This window comes from Schistocerca cancellata, chromosome 2, assembly GCF_023864275.1.
Source record: "Schistocerca cancellata isolate TAMUIC-IGC-003103 chromosome 2, iqSchCanc2.1, whole genome shotgun sequence".
NCBI lineage: Eukaryota > Metazoa > Arthropoda > Insecta > Orthoptera > Acrididae > Schistocerca > Schistocerca cancellata.
In genome coordinates, this window is record NC_064627.1 from 679,297,066 (window position 1) to 679,313,624 (window position 16,559).

General features: G+C 43.5%; 1 protein-coding gene across 1 annotated transcript in view; it reads left to right on the forward strand.

Moving 5' to 3' along the window:
• LOC126147826 (sialin-like) overlaps positions 1-12,479 on the forward strand; it is a 154,647-nt gene extending 142,168 nt beyond the window's left edge. The window contains exon 9 of the mRNA XM_049915719.1: positions 12,202-12,479. Coding sequence (XP_049771676.1) covers positions 12,202-12,366 — 165 coding nt within the window. The 3' untranslated portion in view covers positions 12,367-12,479. The remainder of the gene's footprint in view (positions 1-12,201) is intronic.
• The last annotated feature ends 4,080 nt before the right edge of the window (positions 12,480-16,559 follow it).

The window sequence follows — 16,559 nt, forward strand, 5'->3', positions numbered from 1 at the left end:
CAAAGATATAAGCAACCATGCACGAGCAGCGCCTATTAGACGGAGGGGGTCCGACAGCCGATCAGTTCCAGTCATTCCACCAGGAAGGAGGTACACGGCTCGTGTTGTCTGTAGTTCATCCATGCCTAGACGGTCAATACCGCGGTTCGATCGCTTCCGCATTGTTACTTTGTGTCAGGAAGGGCTCTCAAGAAGGAAAGAGTCCAGGCGTCTCCGGGTGAACCAAAGCGATGTTGTTCGGACCTGGAGGAGATACAGAGAGACAGGAACTGCCGATGACATGCCTCGTTCACGCCGCCCAAGGGGTACTACTGCAGTGGATGATCGCTACCTACGGATTATGGCTCGGAGTAACCCTGACAGCAACGCCACCATGTTGAATAATGCTTTTCGTGCAGCCACAGGACGTCGTGTTACGAATCAAACTGTGCGCAATAGGCTGCATGATGCGCAACTTCACTCCCGACTTCCATGGCGAGGTTCATCTTTGCAGCCACGACACCATGCAGCGCGGTACAGATAGGCCCAATAACATGCCGAATGGACCGCTCAGGATTGGCATAACGTTCTCTTCACCGATGAGTGTTCCATATGCTTTCAACCAGACAATCGTCGGAGACGTGTTTGGAGGCAACCCGGTCAGGCTGAATGCCTTGGACACACTGTCAAGCGAGTGCAGCAACGTGGAGGTTCCCTGCTGTTTTGGGGTGACACTATGTGGAGCCGACGTACGCCGCTGGTGGTCATGGAAGGGGTCGTAACGGCTGTACGATACGTGAATGCCATCTTCAGACCGGTAGTGCAACCATATCGGTAGTACATTGGCGAGGCATTCGTCTTCATGGACGACAACTCGCACCGACAATTCGCAACCCCATCGTGCACATATTCTGAATGACTCCCTTCAGGATGACATCATCTCTCGACTACAGTGGCCAGTATGTTCTCCAGACATGAAACCTATCGAACATGCCTGGGATAGATTGAAAATGGCTGTTTGTGGACGAAGTGACCCACCAACGACTGTGACGGATCTATGCCGAATTGCCGTTGAGGAGTAGGACAATCTGGACCAACAGTGCCTTGATGAACTTGTGCCTCGACAAGTACAGGCATGCATCAATGCAAGAGGACGTGCTACTGGCTATTTAGAGGTACCGGAGTGTAGAGCAATCTGGACCACCTCCTCTGAAGGTCTCGCTGTATGGTGGTACAACATGCAATGTGTGGTTTTCATGAGCAACAAAGAGAGCGGAAATGATGTTTATGTTGATCTCTGTTCCAATATTCTGTACAGGTTCCGGAACTCTCGGAACCGAAGTGATGGAAAACTTTTTTTTATGTGTATATTTGTAGGCAGGTTGTTGATACTGAGCTAAGTATGATCAACTTCCTCCGTGACAAGAAAATTATGGTTCACACTTTTGGATCAATGTGCTTAACCAGGTGCCTTATTCCTATGGTTAACACACGTAAATGCTCTAATTTAGCAAGTCTTATTGCGTTTTCACGCATTTCGTACATAGACCGCGGGTCCATTTTTCATGTCATGTCTTTCCTGTTGCCATCTGTAGCTTCTCCTATGATCTGTGTATTTTCATAATCTTCCTCCATTATATGTTGCGTATTACCACACTTCGCTGCTATAACATGTTGCGTGCTGTCACGCCTTGCTTACACCGCACTTTCAACTTTTTCTGGATGTCCTTTAAGTCATCCCTGTCTAGAGGTAGGCATTTGTCCGTTCCTTGTTTCGTTTCTTCTTAGCCATTTCCGTAAACTCCATTCCTTCTCTTCATTATTCGTGTTATTGGCCTTCTTATTGTCCATCTCATTATCGGCCTTGCCTGTAAGGTAAGTTACGTTTTCGGTTTGTGCTGCTGTGTCTCTTCTCGTTATATCCTTCACACTGGACCAGAACATTTTCGAGCTTTCTGCATCTCGCTTTCTTTACCACGCAGGTTTTCGTTTCTTACAAAGATGACAGGTAATTTTATAGTCCGTTCTATCAGTGGGCTCGGGTTTAATAGGTTTCTTTCTGTAAAGTGTATCATCTTATTCAACTGTCGACCTGATATTTGCCGCATTTTATTTACTATGTAGTACTGCAATTAGTGACTGCAATGTGGTCCTTCACAGCAGTTGATCGAATCCAATGCACATTCCTTTTTGTGTAAACAACTGTGCTCTGACTTTTGGATTTACGTGCAGCACATAATACACTGTAAACTTCTCCCATGGACCTGTTTTAAGCGTTTTGTTTGTTCTAAGAACTGCTCCGTGTCTGAGGTTCCCTCCAAGTTCTGTTCGTAGAGTGACTCAGTTCACTGCCTGGCATGGTTACTGGGTCATCGTATACTATCACTTTCGGCCTACATTTCCTAGATGCTTCGCATTTAATTTCTTGATTTAGGCCCAAATTCTGTTTCAGTTTCGTGATTTCCTCTTCTGTTTCAGTTATGACTACACTGCGAATTTTGTTTCGGCTTGCCTGTTTTCACTTCCGTCTCATTTTCAGTTGTGACTGTACTGTTTGCTGTCTTTATTTTTAAAGCTTATCTGTTCTTTCTTCTGATGAATTAGCTCTTTCAGTCGGGTCTGTATTTCCTTTCCGTCTTTGTTGTCCTTGGATTAGATAAATTGTGTGATACCTTGCTTGGCTTACGTGATCTCAATAATTGATTTTGTGGTGGCCGATCCCGGCGGAGGTTCGAGTCCTCCCTCGGGCATAGGTGTGTGTGTTTGTCCTTCGGATAATTTAGGTTAAGTATTGTGTAAGCTTAGGGACTGATGACCTTAGCAGTTAAGTCCCATAAGATTTCACACACATTTGAACATTTTTGTGGTGGCCGTCTGAACGACTAGAGCAGTGGCGTCACACTAGCGAACGAACGGATCGTCTAGTTTTTGTTTCCTTGCCTAAGCCTGGCATATATTTTTCTAATTGTTCTATACGTCCAGGCAGTTTTGCGTGTGATACTGCCCAATGAGTGAGTTTTTATTTCAGTTCTAGCACTTTTAATCAATCTGGTAATGAAGACAGAAGGTTTGAATTAGCACAACTTTTAATAATTTTGATGTGCATGTGTATGTATCCGTGGTTTTTAATGTGCGCAAGTGTCTCGCGCATACCACAACTGCCCTCTCTCGGTGAAACTGTCTGCCCTAGGGCTTTCACACCCTCTTCACGCTTGTTCACAGGCGAGGTAATGATGCTATGCTGTGTTTGCATCGACCCTCTTTCTATAATTATGTTGTATACATAGAGATGATGTTTTAACTACTGACGACGCCTTTGGCACAATTGTTTTATGTATCTCCGCTGCAATATTTGATTTTAGTAAGTGACTAAAAGTTTTTGTCCTTATAATACTCTGGTTATTTTACAGTTACTTTAGCTATAGTGTTTTTTTCTTTCTCAGTTACGATGCAAAATTTTTGTTAATCAAGGTGTCTTCCCGTTCAGGTGTATTTTACTTTTGATGAAGGTATCTTTAGATATACCGAAACCGTGGTCAAGAATTTTAATAAATCTTTATCTTGCAACTGTTTGTCTGTTATCATTTACCGTGAAGAATTTTAACAGTTGCTGTTTCAGCCATGTTTAAAATCTTGTATTCTAGTATGTCCTCAAGTTCGTCTGATTCTACATTACCTGTTCCTGAGTGCTCGGAAGCTTTTGTGGAGCGCTTTGTTGCACTCTCTGTGTCCCTTTTCGCCTCATCGACGTTTCATAATGCGTGGATGAAATACCTGGGCCCCGCTACGTTGGTACTCACGTACATGTACAGGCGCCGTTGTTGCTGACACGTCTTCCGTCTCCACAGTCGCCGACGTCACACGCCTCCACCGACGCTAGTGCCGATGCCACGGGTGGTCGGTGCTGCGACAGCTGCAGCCGGTGTCGTTACTGCTGCTGACGTCAGCTGCGCCCCACTTGGCCTGAACGCTGACGTTGACGCTTCGCAATTCGACGTTGCGCGGCGCGACGCGGCCCGGGCCGCGGAGAACGACTGTTAAACGCAGACCAATACACGAAGAGTGTTTATACGCCTCTTACTATCACAGTAACGGATAAAATGGTTCTGAGCATTATGGGACTTAACATCTGAGGTCATCAATCCCCGGCCGGCCGGTGTGGCAGTGCGGTTCTAGGCGCTTCAGTCCGGAACCGCGTGACCGCTGCGGTCGCAGGTTCGAATCCTGCCTCGGCGTGGATGTGTGTGATGTCCTTAGGTTATTTAGGTTTAAGTGGTTCTAAGTTCTAGGGGACTGATGACCACAGGTGTTAAGTCCCATAGTGCTCAGAGCCATTTCATCAGTCCCCTAGAACTTCGAACTACTTAAACCTAACTAACCTAAGGATATTACACACATCCATGCCCGAGGCAGGATTTGAACCTGCGACCGTAGCGGTCGCGCGTTTCCAGACTGAAGCGCCTAGAACCGCTCGGTCACAATGGCCAGCATCACAGTAATGTCCGCACGTTTCACACTCACTAACAGCGGAATTGATGCCGTTGCATGCACTCGCTAACCGAAAGTAAACGTTAGTGCATTCCGTTTTCCACCGTAAATCCGGTTTTTTACGAGATGTGGTCATTACTGAAGTAAAGCAAGTGAATAAAATCGTATAGTATGAGTGGTCACTGTGACGATAGAAGTTAGTTTTGTGAAAATTTGTTAAAATAATACAGTGTAAGCTTTCACTGCTGCTACTGACATCATTTACAACTTGTACATCATGTACAATTTCCGGCCCAATAGGCCGTGGTTGATGTAGAATTTTTTTTTCCTAACGTTTATTCCCCGACTGCGGGAGACAATTTCAGAGATAATGAAGATGAGGTCCCATATACTGTGCAGCGTAAGGCACGATGCGGGAGACCGCACCGCCGATTAGGCAAGGTCGTAGCGGAGGTGGCTTGCCATTGCCTTCCTCCGACCGTAATGGGGATTAATAATGATGATGAAGACAACACAACAACAGCCAGTCATTTCGAGGCACGGAAAATCCCTAACCCCGCTGGGAATCGAACCCGGGACCCCGTGCGCAGGAAGCAAGAACGCTTACCGCAAGACCACGAGCTGCGCACTCAGAGATAAAGTGGCGATAAATTAAAAGAAATACACATGGGCCAAGATGATATCCTTTTTAATTTTGATGTGTCATTGTTTACCATGATCCCAGTGAATGAAGCTATCTCATGCAGAGTGGATATTTTTCCAGCAGATATTCTGTACTTACTCAGACACTGTCTCACTACGATCTATTTTCAATACAATAATCACTTTTATGAACAGACTGACAAGGTGGCTATGGGCACTCCTCTTAGTGCAGCTGTGGCCGATTTGTTTATGGCGAAATTTGTACAACGGGCGTTGTAGACTGCCAGTAAAAGACCAGCCAGGTGATATCACCATGTCGATGATACTTTCGTAGTATGAACGCTCGGTGCAGAGGAATTTGATGCCTTCTAATACATCTCAAAAGTTTCAATCCAAAAATACAATTTACCACGGAGTCGGAAATAACGGCCAACTGACTTTCTTGAATGTGTCTGTTATCCAGTGAGGGGACGGGATGCTGTGTCTAGGGTATACAGAAAAGCCACGCATACTGCCCTTTACCTCCACAAAGATTTTAACCACCGCCCCAGACAAAAAAGGAGATGTGATTAAAACCATGGTGGACAGGGAACACAAATTTGTGAACCGAATTAATTCAAAGATGAGCTTGAACATCTACGGTCGACAGATAAGAAGAATGGTTATTGGCTCTGAGCACTATGGGACTTAACATCTATGGTCATCAGTCCCCTAGAACTTAGAACTACTTAAACCTAACTAACCTAAGGACGTCACACAACACCCAGTCATCACGAGGCAGAGAAAATCCCTGACCCCGCCGGGAATCGAACCCGGGAACCCGGGCGGGGGAAGCGAGAACGCTACCGCACGACCACGAGCTGCTGACAACATTGGTTATTCTAACAAGGTGATAGATCGGGTACTCCGCCCTAGGGAGAGAAGTTCAATCGACGAGGAACTACGACCACCCAAAGGGAAAGTATTCCTTCCGTTCATCAATACAATTACAGGTCGCAATGGTGAAATGTTGAGCCAGTATGGTTTGGAAAGTACTTTCAGATCCACCAGGAAGATAAAAGAATGTTTAAGATCGGCAAAAGATATACGACATCCCTTGGCTACACTGGATGTACAGGGCTATTACAAATGATTGAAGCGATTTCATAAATTCACTGTAGCTCCATTCATTGACATATGGTCACGACACACTACAGATACGTAGAAAACTCATAAAGTTTTGTTCGGCTGAAGCCGCACTTCAGGTTTCTGCCGCCAGAGCGCTCGAGAGCGCAGTGAGACAAAATGGCGACAGGAGCCGAGAAAGCGTATGTCGTGCTTGAAATGCACTCACATCAGTCAGTCATAACAGTGCAACGACACTTCAGGACGAAGTTCAACAATGATCCACCAACTGCTAACTCCATTCGACGATGGTATGCGCAGTTTAAAGCTTCTGGATGCCTCTGTAAGGGGAAATCAACGGGTCGGCCTGCAGTGAGCAAAGAAACGGTTGAACGCGTGCGGGCAAGTTTCACGCGTAGCCCGCGGAAGTCGACGAATAAAGCAAGCAGGGAGCTAAACGTACCACAGCCGACGGTTTGGAAAATCTTACGGAAAAGGCTAAAGCAGAAGCCTTACCGTTTGCAATTGCTACAAGCCCTGACACCCGATGACAAAGTCATGTCGGTCGTGGTGGAGATCATGATCAGCAACTCATGTCATGGCCTCCACGCTCTCCCGACTTAACCTCATGCGATTTCTTACTGTGGGGTTATGTGAAAGATTCAGTGTTTAAACCTCCTCTACCAAGAAACGAGCCAGAACTGCGAGCTCGCATCAACGATGCTTTCGAACTCATTGATGGGGACATGCTGCGCCGAGTGTGGGAGGAACTTGATTATCGGCTTGATGTCTGCCGAATCACTAAAGGGGCACATATCGAACATTTGTGAATGCCTAAAAAAACTTTTTGAGTTTTTGTATGTGTGTGCAAAGCATTGTGAAAATATCTCAAATAATAAAGTTATTGTAGAGCTGTGAAATCGCTTCAATCATTTGTAATAACCCTGTATATAAAATTCCTTGTAGTTGTGGACTGGTTTATATATGTACCACAAAAAGACGTGTTAACACCCGTCTGATGAAACGCAAGAGGAATTGTCGCCTGGCACATACGAATAAATCGGCAGTAGCGGAACATCTTTACCAAGGGGTGATTATGAAATAAAATTCGCTGAGACGAGTATCATATCGAAAACATCGCATTATCAGTACGTAGAGAGGCTATTGAGATTTATAAACACCGCAATAATTTTAACAGAAAAGAGGAAGATGTTAAATTAGATAAAATTTGGATGTCAACTTTGCAACGTTAGAATGACGATCGATTACTTTCAGTCGAGAGTGTTGGCACTACCAGAGATAATCTCGTAGCTGACGTCACGTGATGGACTGTGGTGTTCTCTACATTGCCCATGATGTATTCGCCCCCCCGCCCCCCAAGTTCTGGTTGCAGTTCGCCATTTTACCTCTGAAGATGTCCTCCCCATCGGAAAGGAAATATTAGTGCAAAGTTTTACACACCGGTCACGGCCTATCATCCCGGAAGTTGTAAGTGGTGTTTAAAACATTTTTTTTTCATATCGTTGAAGTCGAAAGGTTGAGTGTAGATGACTACTATAGTGTGTGTGTAGTATAGTGTCGTGTCCGCGTTGGGAACCATGAGAGAAGGGAGACAGTGAAACCAAGTACCTGCATATAGCCTGCTTCTCTCGAAGAGTACCAATGAGCCCGGCAAGCTTATCGTTCCCACACGAGAGACGTTTCACCATCAAATCTGTCGCGTACTCTCACTTCACGACACAAGGCGGACAGGTTTGGAATTTAGTCAGGACATTTGCGCAAAGACTTTACGTAACCATCCCTCATACTCCCTCTGACGTAAAGAGAAAGGCAAAATTGTCAACATGACGCGGCGTGCCCCGGAGGGTTACGTATCCAATTGCTGTACTGGCCCGCCTGAAGGAGCTAACTTCGAAGGTCCGACGGGAACCGGAGTATCCAGCTCGGCACGGTCGTTGACAGCAAATGAAGTATTAGTCACAGTTAAATTACTTCTCAAGAGAGCGCAGACGTCATAAGCGGCCACTTAGGCTCCAGACGTGCCGAGTGTAACCGTGTAACATTTGCATACAAGCCGAGTTATCAAACTTTTTATGGCCTGGGGCGGGGAGAGGGGGCAAGGGACTTGTTAGGTTGAAGAGGTGCGTTCCGGCACCTAAAATTTGGAAATAAGCACTGCCAATAAACAATTCTACCAAATGTTATTTCTACCTAGTAACATTTCTGTCACTAGAACCTCTACCACAGGGCTTAACAACTGGCCGGTTTTGAGCACGAGTACTCGCGTCTGCTCACTCACGTGCTCGCGAGCAGGTGCACGGTCGCGTAGTAGGGAGGGAGGGAGGGGAAATGCGCGCGCACGTGTGAATAGGGCCGCAGCGTGCCTATTGAATTCGCGCCGACTGTGTAACATTTAAAGTACTACGATCAGCTCTAACAGTCACTTCACTGGTTAAGAATCATGTCAAGTCGCCGTTGTGTAACCCCAACCATGATTTCGCAGTTCAACCCCCATTTGGAGGATGGTGTTGCAAAATGTTTAGTATGCCACAAAACGCTCAATTCTTTTAGGAAATTTAATTTGCAGCGACATTATATGTCGTACCACGCGAAAGACTACGGAAGTGGAAAATGTGATGGACCAGATCGTGCACAGGAAGTTATTAAACTTAAAAGGAAGCTATCCGAATAAGATCTGGACGACGAAGAAAAATCAACTGAGGGAGCTGTCAGAGTGAGTTACAAAATTGCTTTGCTTTTAGCAAAATCCCTGCGCCCCTTCACTGATGGCGATTTAATAAAAGAATGTTTGGTAGTTGCAGCGGAGCATTTGTGTCCATCTCAAGTTGAACAGTTTCGGATTGTGCCATTATCTAACATGACCATTATGCGTCGCATACAGGACATGGCAGACGACGTCCAGAGCCAACTTGCAAATATCTGTAAAGATTTTATGGCGTATTCTCTAGCTCTGGACGAAATTGTCGATATCACTGGAACAGCGCAGCTTGCCATATTTATTAGAGGTGTTAATAGAGATCTTCAGGTGAGGGAGGAGCTCCTCGATGTAGTAGCAATGAAGAACACTACAACCGGAGGTGATATTTTAAGTAGTGTTGAAGAAAGTGTTGAAAATATAGGATTGTCGTGGAATTCTTTAGTTTCAGTGTCTACAGATGGTGCACCAGCGATGACAGAGATAAAATCAGGATTCGTTGCGCTGTTGAAGGAGAAAATGCAAAAACTGACCATGTCGAATGAAATAAGGGGCGTTCACTGTGTGATCCACCAGGAAAACTTATGTGCAAAGAGTATCACTCTAAAAAATGTGATGAGTATTGTTGTTCCTACAACCAATTATATAAGGAAGCATGGGTTACAACACAGGCAATTTAAAAGCTTTCTTGAGGATGTAGAAAGCCAGTATAGTAGCCTGCCTTATTACAGCGAGGTCCGCTGGCTTAGTCGTGGCGAATTATTAAATCGATTTTTTTGCCTATTAGATGAGATAAATATGTTCATGGAAATAAATAACATGTGTGTTTCTGAATTGAAAGAGCCTTCATGGAAATGTGATCTCGCGTTCTTAGCAGATTTAACTAGCCATCTGAATGCTTTGAACATTTCACTACAAGGTAAAGATCTGCTAATTACTCATTTCATAGATCGAATACGAGCTTTTAAAATGAAATTTACGCTTTGGGTGAGTCAGCTGGAAACAGGAAATCTAGCTCATTTTCCTAAATTATCATCCATGCAAGATGTTCACAAAGACTGTAAACGTTATTCACATAGTTTAGTTGCCCTTAAGGAAGAATTTGATCAACGCTTTCAAGATCTGACAGCACAAGACAGTGATTTTGATCTGTTCTCCTCTCCATATTCAGCGAATATTGAAGAGATTCGTCCTGAGCTGCAACTAGAAATTATTGACCTGCAGTGTGACAGAGAATACAGAGACAAATTTCAGAACAAGAAAAATATTTTGGAATTCTACAGACACTTCCCTCAGGATAGATTTCCTCCTTTGCACAAACTGGCGGCTGCAATAATGTCAATGTTCGGTTCCACGTATATTTGTGAACAACTGTTCTCTGCAATGAAATGTAACGTATTGTCTGATCGAAATTTAAACTGCACGCTGCGCCTACTATGCACAAGAACAATTGCTCCGAACATAGACGCAATTGTAAAGGGCAAAAAGTACAAGATAACCGAGAATCCCACACTTCAGTGACACCTTTTATTGTATAACAGTTCACAAATTAATACGAATGTAGAGGCATACACTAAGCTAATAAAATTATGTGGCACGTGTACATCCCCCTTTATTTGTTTCATTTGTCGCAGTAATAATTCGTGAGTGATATCCCTGCAGGTGGCCGCGGATTTACATTGACTGGCGGCAGCTGTTGGGTGCCCCACGTGACTCTCCCCACTCTCCGCTCTGGTCCGGTAGTGGGGGTAGCGTGCTCTCGCTGCTAGGTGCTCGCGCCTTGCTGCTCACAGCTTGCTCCGCGAGCACGTATGTTGTGAAGCCCTGATCTACCACTACATCTACCACTTTTACACTCCATCAGTAACAATCCTACAATTATAATGACTACCAAATCGTAAACCATCTAAAACAAAACTTTACCAGAACTATTCTATAACCCTAAACGTCTTCACAAAAAGACTTACCTTAAGATAACTTTATCATTTTCTAGCATCTCGGAAATGCAACTCTACAGTACCAGAATTTAAACCTGCAAGAAAAATCAAACTCCAAAATGAAATTTTCACTCTGCAAGTGCTCTACCAGGTAGAGCACTTGCCTGTGGAAGGCAATGGTCCCGAGTTTGAGTCTTGGTCCGGCACACAGTTTTAATCTGCCAGTAAGTTTCATATCAGCGCACACTCCGCTGCAGAGTGAAAATCTCGTTCTGGAAACATCCCCCAGGATGTGGCAAAGCCATGTCTCCGCAATATCCTATCTTCCAGGAGTGCTAGTTCTGCAAGGTTCGCAGAAGAGCTTCTGTGACAGCGAAAGGTAATGGTCCCGATTTCGTGTCTCGGTCCGGCACACATTTTTAATCTCCCAGGAAGCTTCAAAATCAAACTCTTTTATCAGTAATCTGTTTATCACGAGATGAAAAGTCGGAACAGCCTGTATGTTCTACTGTGTGCCAGAAGCTGTTTCACCAGCTGAATATTCTTATCAAGAAAACTGAAAAATGATACCTGTCACACTTGTAATAAGCTTCATATGCAGCTTTCCCATTCTGCAGAAGAAGAAAAATTGCAATTTCAGAATGTATGTTAAGCAGTGTGAAGAAGGTATATAAAAGTACGCCACAGACTGGAGGAAATAAAAAAAATTGTCAGTAAGATATAATTGCGTGTCCTTTGAGCTTTGTTTCTTGTCCCCTTTAAAACTATATAATCGCTGTTCTTCTGCCTGAAAAGATTTAATTTGATCCCTGTGACATTATTTCGTAAGCTAAATATCCGTGCAAGCAAATTTATTTTTAGCGCAATAATGTTTTCTGGTATAATTTCATGTTCTACACAATCGAAGGTCTTGCCAAGCTCACGAAAAATACGAACAGGGGATTTTTTGTATAACTTTTTCAGAAGTGAGTTTCTGGAGATCGTGTATTGCTTTCGTAAGTAGAAATTACTTGCTTATTTCCACTTTTGTAAATGGGTGTTACTACTGTACATCTCAGTTATATGTCATTGTCGACTTCTGCTTTAAACATTAGGTGTGCGCTTATGCAGGAGTGTCATAGGTTTTAGAGAACTAGGCTTATAGGTCTACGCCATGCTTAAACGCTATGGTTTTTAAGTCAAATCTTCGAGCCTCTGGCTGCTTCTTGTCACTACTACTATTACTGTTCATATTCCTTACGCAATAAATATTTCGTATATACTAGTGCAGCCTCTTAGTCACTCGTTATGTGCGTACATTACAGTGTTAACACAGAATTTGTTTTTTGTTAACAGCAAACTCTGGCGCAGTGGAACATAGCCTTCTACATCGCAGCGGGCGTAACGTGTGGCTGCTTCGTTTTTTACCTGATTTTCGGTTCAGTGGAAGAGCAGAGTTGGAACAGACCTCCTGAGAAATCTAAAGATCCTGAAAAATCATCCCCAGTTCAAGAAACGTAGCAATACTTCTAAATTTCACTCTTGCTTCATCTGTCTAATTAACTGAATTTAATTCGTCTATCTACAGCTGTCTTTCTTGTATGTTTATATTTTTTTGACAAATAAATAATTGCTTTTGTACTTTCTTATCACCAGTTTCCAATTTTAAATTCACTATAAGTTAATTAGTTCTCATTGCAACGTTTCAAACATCCCTGATATAGCGAACATTTGATTGTGGTAACGTGTCTCAGTCGAATAAGGTATAAGTCACTGAAAAATTTTGTTACTAGTGCCAAAGTGCTAAATGTAATGGTTACGACACGGAATTATTAATAGTGAGTAGGTTCAAATCTCTGGCCGATTATCCGTTTCTAAGCTTTCTGTGGATTCCTAAACCAGTTCAGATGATTGTGTAGATGGATCCTTCAACCAGCTACCATTTTTTCCCATCTCCGTCCTTATCCGGCTCAGCAAGTGCTGAATTTTAGAAGACATGATTTTCTTCGATATACTTGGGGTAGAAAGTAGTACTCAGGGAGAGGGACTTTTAAATAATATACTAAAAATAATTTTAAAAGTATTATATGAGTTTCTGTGCTAATTTTTGCATTATTTCGTGAATTTCCTTTTTAATTGAATCTCCATGAAGAATTACGCTAAGATGTGACAATGGAAAATGCAGATAATTTCTAATACTGTATTGCTAAACACGTTTAAAATTCGCTGATGAAGTTCCACTGGGAAACCTTGCACTCGTCGCTCTTTCTTTGTCTATTTCAGAAAAAGCTCAGGATATTCCTTTCACTCCCTGTGTTCATTTTTTGTGTTTTCTTATTGCGGATCCCTACAGTTTTGGAATCTACACGGCATGGTCTTACGGACCCTAGGATTCAATAACAAAAAACGCAAAAACTACTATCCGCCTCGTGTTGCCGAATCCCTACGCACCTTAGGAAAGCCACAGAGTACTAAAAATCCATACCTTCTTTCCTGAAAGAACACTCAGCAAGCTAACGCTGATGTCACTCCCTTGTAACCGCATTTCTATAAATTGTAAAAATCGAACACGAGGTTTTGCTTACCGGGGGAAAAAATGGTTCAAATGGTTCTGAGCACTATGGGACTTAAACATCTGTGGTCATCAGTCCCCTAGAACTTAGAACTACTTAAACCTAACTAACCTAAGGGCATCACACACACCCATGCCCGAGGCAGGATTCGAACCTGCGACCGTAGCGGTCACGCGGTTCCAGACTGAAGCGCCTAGAACCGCACGGCCACACCGGCCGGCTCTTACTGGGGGAGGGTAGTTTAAATAAGCACAACAAAAAAGATGAAACTGACACCATGAAACTTGTTGACGGTGTTAGCCCTTCCAATACGCTTGATGATGCGACATTTTTCTCAGATTCTTCCGCCGAGCATGGGCTTCCGCTGCGAGTCTGCGCCTGATTTCACGCAACCCAATATAATGTACTTGTCATGTGTGTCTGTCTTCATGACAAATCTCGGCAGGACGTTCCTGCAGCGTTTTCGATGGGAAGTATTTGTTTACACCCCATACAGCCCGGACTTGACTCCCTCTGATGTTTATCTCCTTTCACATGATCCACTGGCTATACGAGGACAATATTTTGGCATAGAAAACGAACTGCAGATCAGCTTAGAGAAGTGGCGGAAAGCACAGGCGGCTGCCTTCCATGACGAAGGTATTGGAAAGTTGGTACAACGCACCGACAAATATCTGAGTCAGAGTGGCGACTATGTAGAGAACTAGCTAGGAGGTGTAGCTAACTGTTGCAAATAAAACATTTTTGGTTTTCACTGTGGTTTCCATTTCGCGATCGACAGGGCCTCAGTTTCCGAATAGCCCTCGTATTAACTGACTTGTATACGTAGGGTAGTGGATTAGATTCCACTCTAAATTATTTTTTTTTAATATTTTTCGAAATGACATCTTGTGTTGCACATTAGAGATAAATGGAGCGTGTGGAGGAAAATCAATCTTTTCAGGTGACAGTGCACTGCTCACCATTCCTCAGTTTGCAGCAGTTGGTCTTCCCGTACTCGAGCGTTCAGTTATATATGTTATATACGTCATTCGTCATTCTCAAGAAGCATCCGGAGTATAGGAGGGTGCAAAGAACCTCTCCGTGTACTGGAGAAAAAGGCGGGAAGTCTGCCCTCCCTTCCCCCCTTCCCACCAACTGTTTCTGAACAATCATGCAGACACTCATTGTGGTACTTCTCAGAGTTCGTGTCTCTAATGTGTATGGTGAAGATGGCTCAAACTGCGCCGTGTTTTTTTGTAAAACATACAAGAGGAAAACCGTCATAAAGCTATGAAAACAGGTACTTTTCAATACTTTTGAGAATTTATTGAAAAAAAAACATCGGTCGCTGTCGGTAAAGGAAATTGCAGTAATGTCATCCGAGTTTACTGGTGTTTCTGTGACAAGTGTAATGTGTGAGCATAAGGAAAGGCGCAATACGGGTGCAATGTCAACTTCAGCAAAGACAAGAAAATGTCAGTCGTGTGTTTTACGAACATTTGACTGTTTCGATAAAAATACTGTGCGGTCAAACATGTACGCATTTTTCTTCAGGAACGAAGCGCCTGCAATAAAAAAAGGCACTTCAAGCGGTAAATAATGAGCATGACTTGTCTACTTTTGAAAAGAACAAGATTTTATTAACTGACAAAAGCTATTGGGTTTTCACTTCGAAAGTAGAAAACAAAATAGTGCAATTACGGATGGAGAGGATGTTGCTTTGTGGAGAAGGCATATCTCCTGTAGATTCAACATTTCAGACGCGAAAAACGGAAAAAACTACTATCTTGACGAACATTGATTAACGCTGGACATGTGAAACAAAATGTGTGGAGTGATAAAACAGAGACTGTTAAGAGACAAGCTTCTGATGCAGGTCTATCAAGGGGTTAAAAAATCCGACGGGAAAAGGAAAAAGGCCAATTTTCGAGCGTATAGAAAGAAACTGTGATTTTGTGGAGGATGCTGAATTGATTTTAGAATCAAAAAAGACTGGAGATTATCATGAAGATATGAATGGTGAAGTGTTTCTAAAATGGTTCACAGATATCCCATCCAAATTAGAGCCCTTCTACAGTGTTACAGTTATGAACACATTCGTGTAGGTTATGCAAACGCCATAGAAATCTTGCAGGAAGGAAGATATTGTAAACTAACGGATGGGATAGGGAGCACATGTCGATCCTACTGTGATTAAGCTTCATTTGCTGAAACAAGTTGAAGGTTACGTTGAAGACTGTTAGCTGCAATAAGCAGAAGACGTGCTTTGTTGGTGCTACACTTTTTAGCGATATAGACCCAATAAACTCACGCCGCAGTATTCTGCTTCGGCACGCCAGAGTAGAAGTGTGCACAGACACAGCTAAGTGAAAATCCTGCAATACGCATGTTCATTCATATATAAAAGCCGACTTCGGAATTTTCCTTTGTATGAGACCACATGTAAAAGATTCGTACGCCGATTTCAAGTTCTAAATTCGCATATTTTACTGTTCCCATCCCTTCTACATACTCTTTCAATCACTGTATTAATACCCTATTGTACTGGGATGTACAGTGAAATTTTGAACATTCGTGAGTGCCGCGACAAACTTTTACTGTTATCTTTTTTTTTTTCTTTATTGTGATTTTTATCACCTTACACAAGGCGGGCTGGCAGCAGCAGAGTACGCCGCTCTTCAGCCTTGAGTGTTACAATAAGTAATACATAGAGGGGGCACAGAGAATACAATCAAAACGGCGGGCAAAACAATGTAGACACTAAAAAACAAAAAACATGGAGCCGTTCACGCTGGAAGAGAAAACATCACTGACACAAGTTGACACAGCGCACATAACATGGATGATGGCGACGGTACACGTGAACAGTGACGGCGTGACGGCGAACAAACACCAAATACAAACGAAGGCACACACACGAGACACTGATGGCGATGACCTCCGGCGCGCGAATGTTCAATGTGCGTGTGCGAGTCCTGCCAAGAGAGGAGGAGGAGGAAGGGGAGTTGGTTGGTTGTTTGTATGGGGAAAGAGACCAGACAGCGTGGTCATCGGTCTCATCGAATTAGGGAATGATGGGGAAGGAAGTCGGCCGTGCCCTTTCAGAGGAACCATCCCGGCATTTGCCTGGAGTGATTTAGGGAAATCACGGAAAACCTA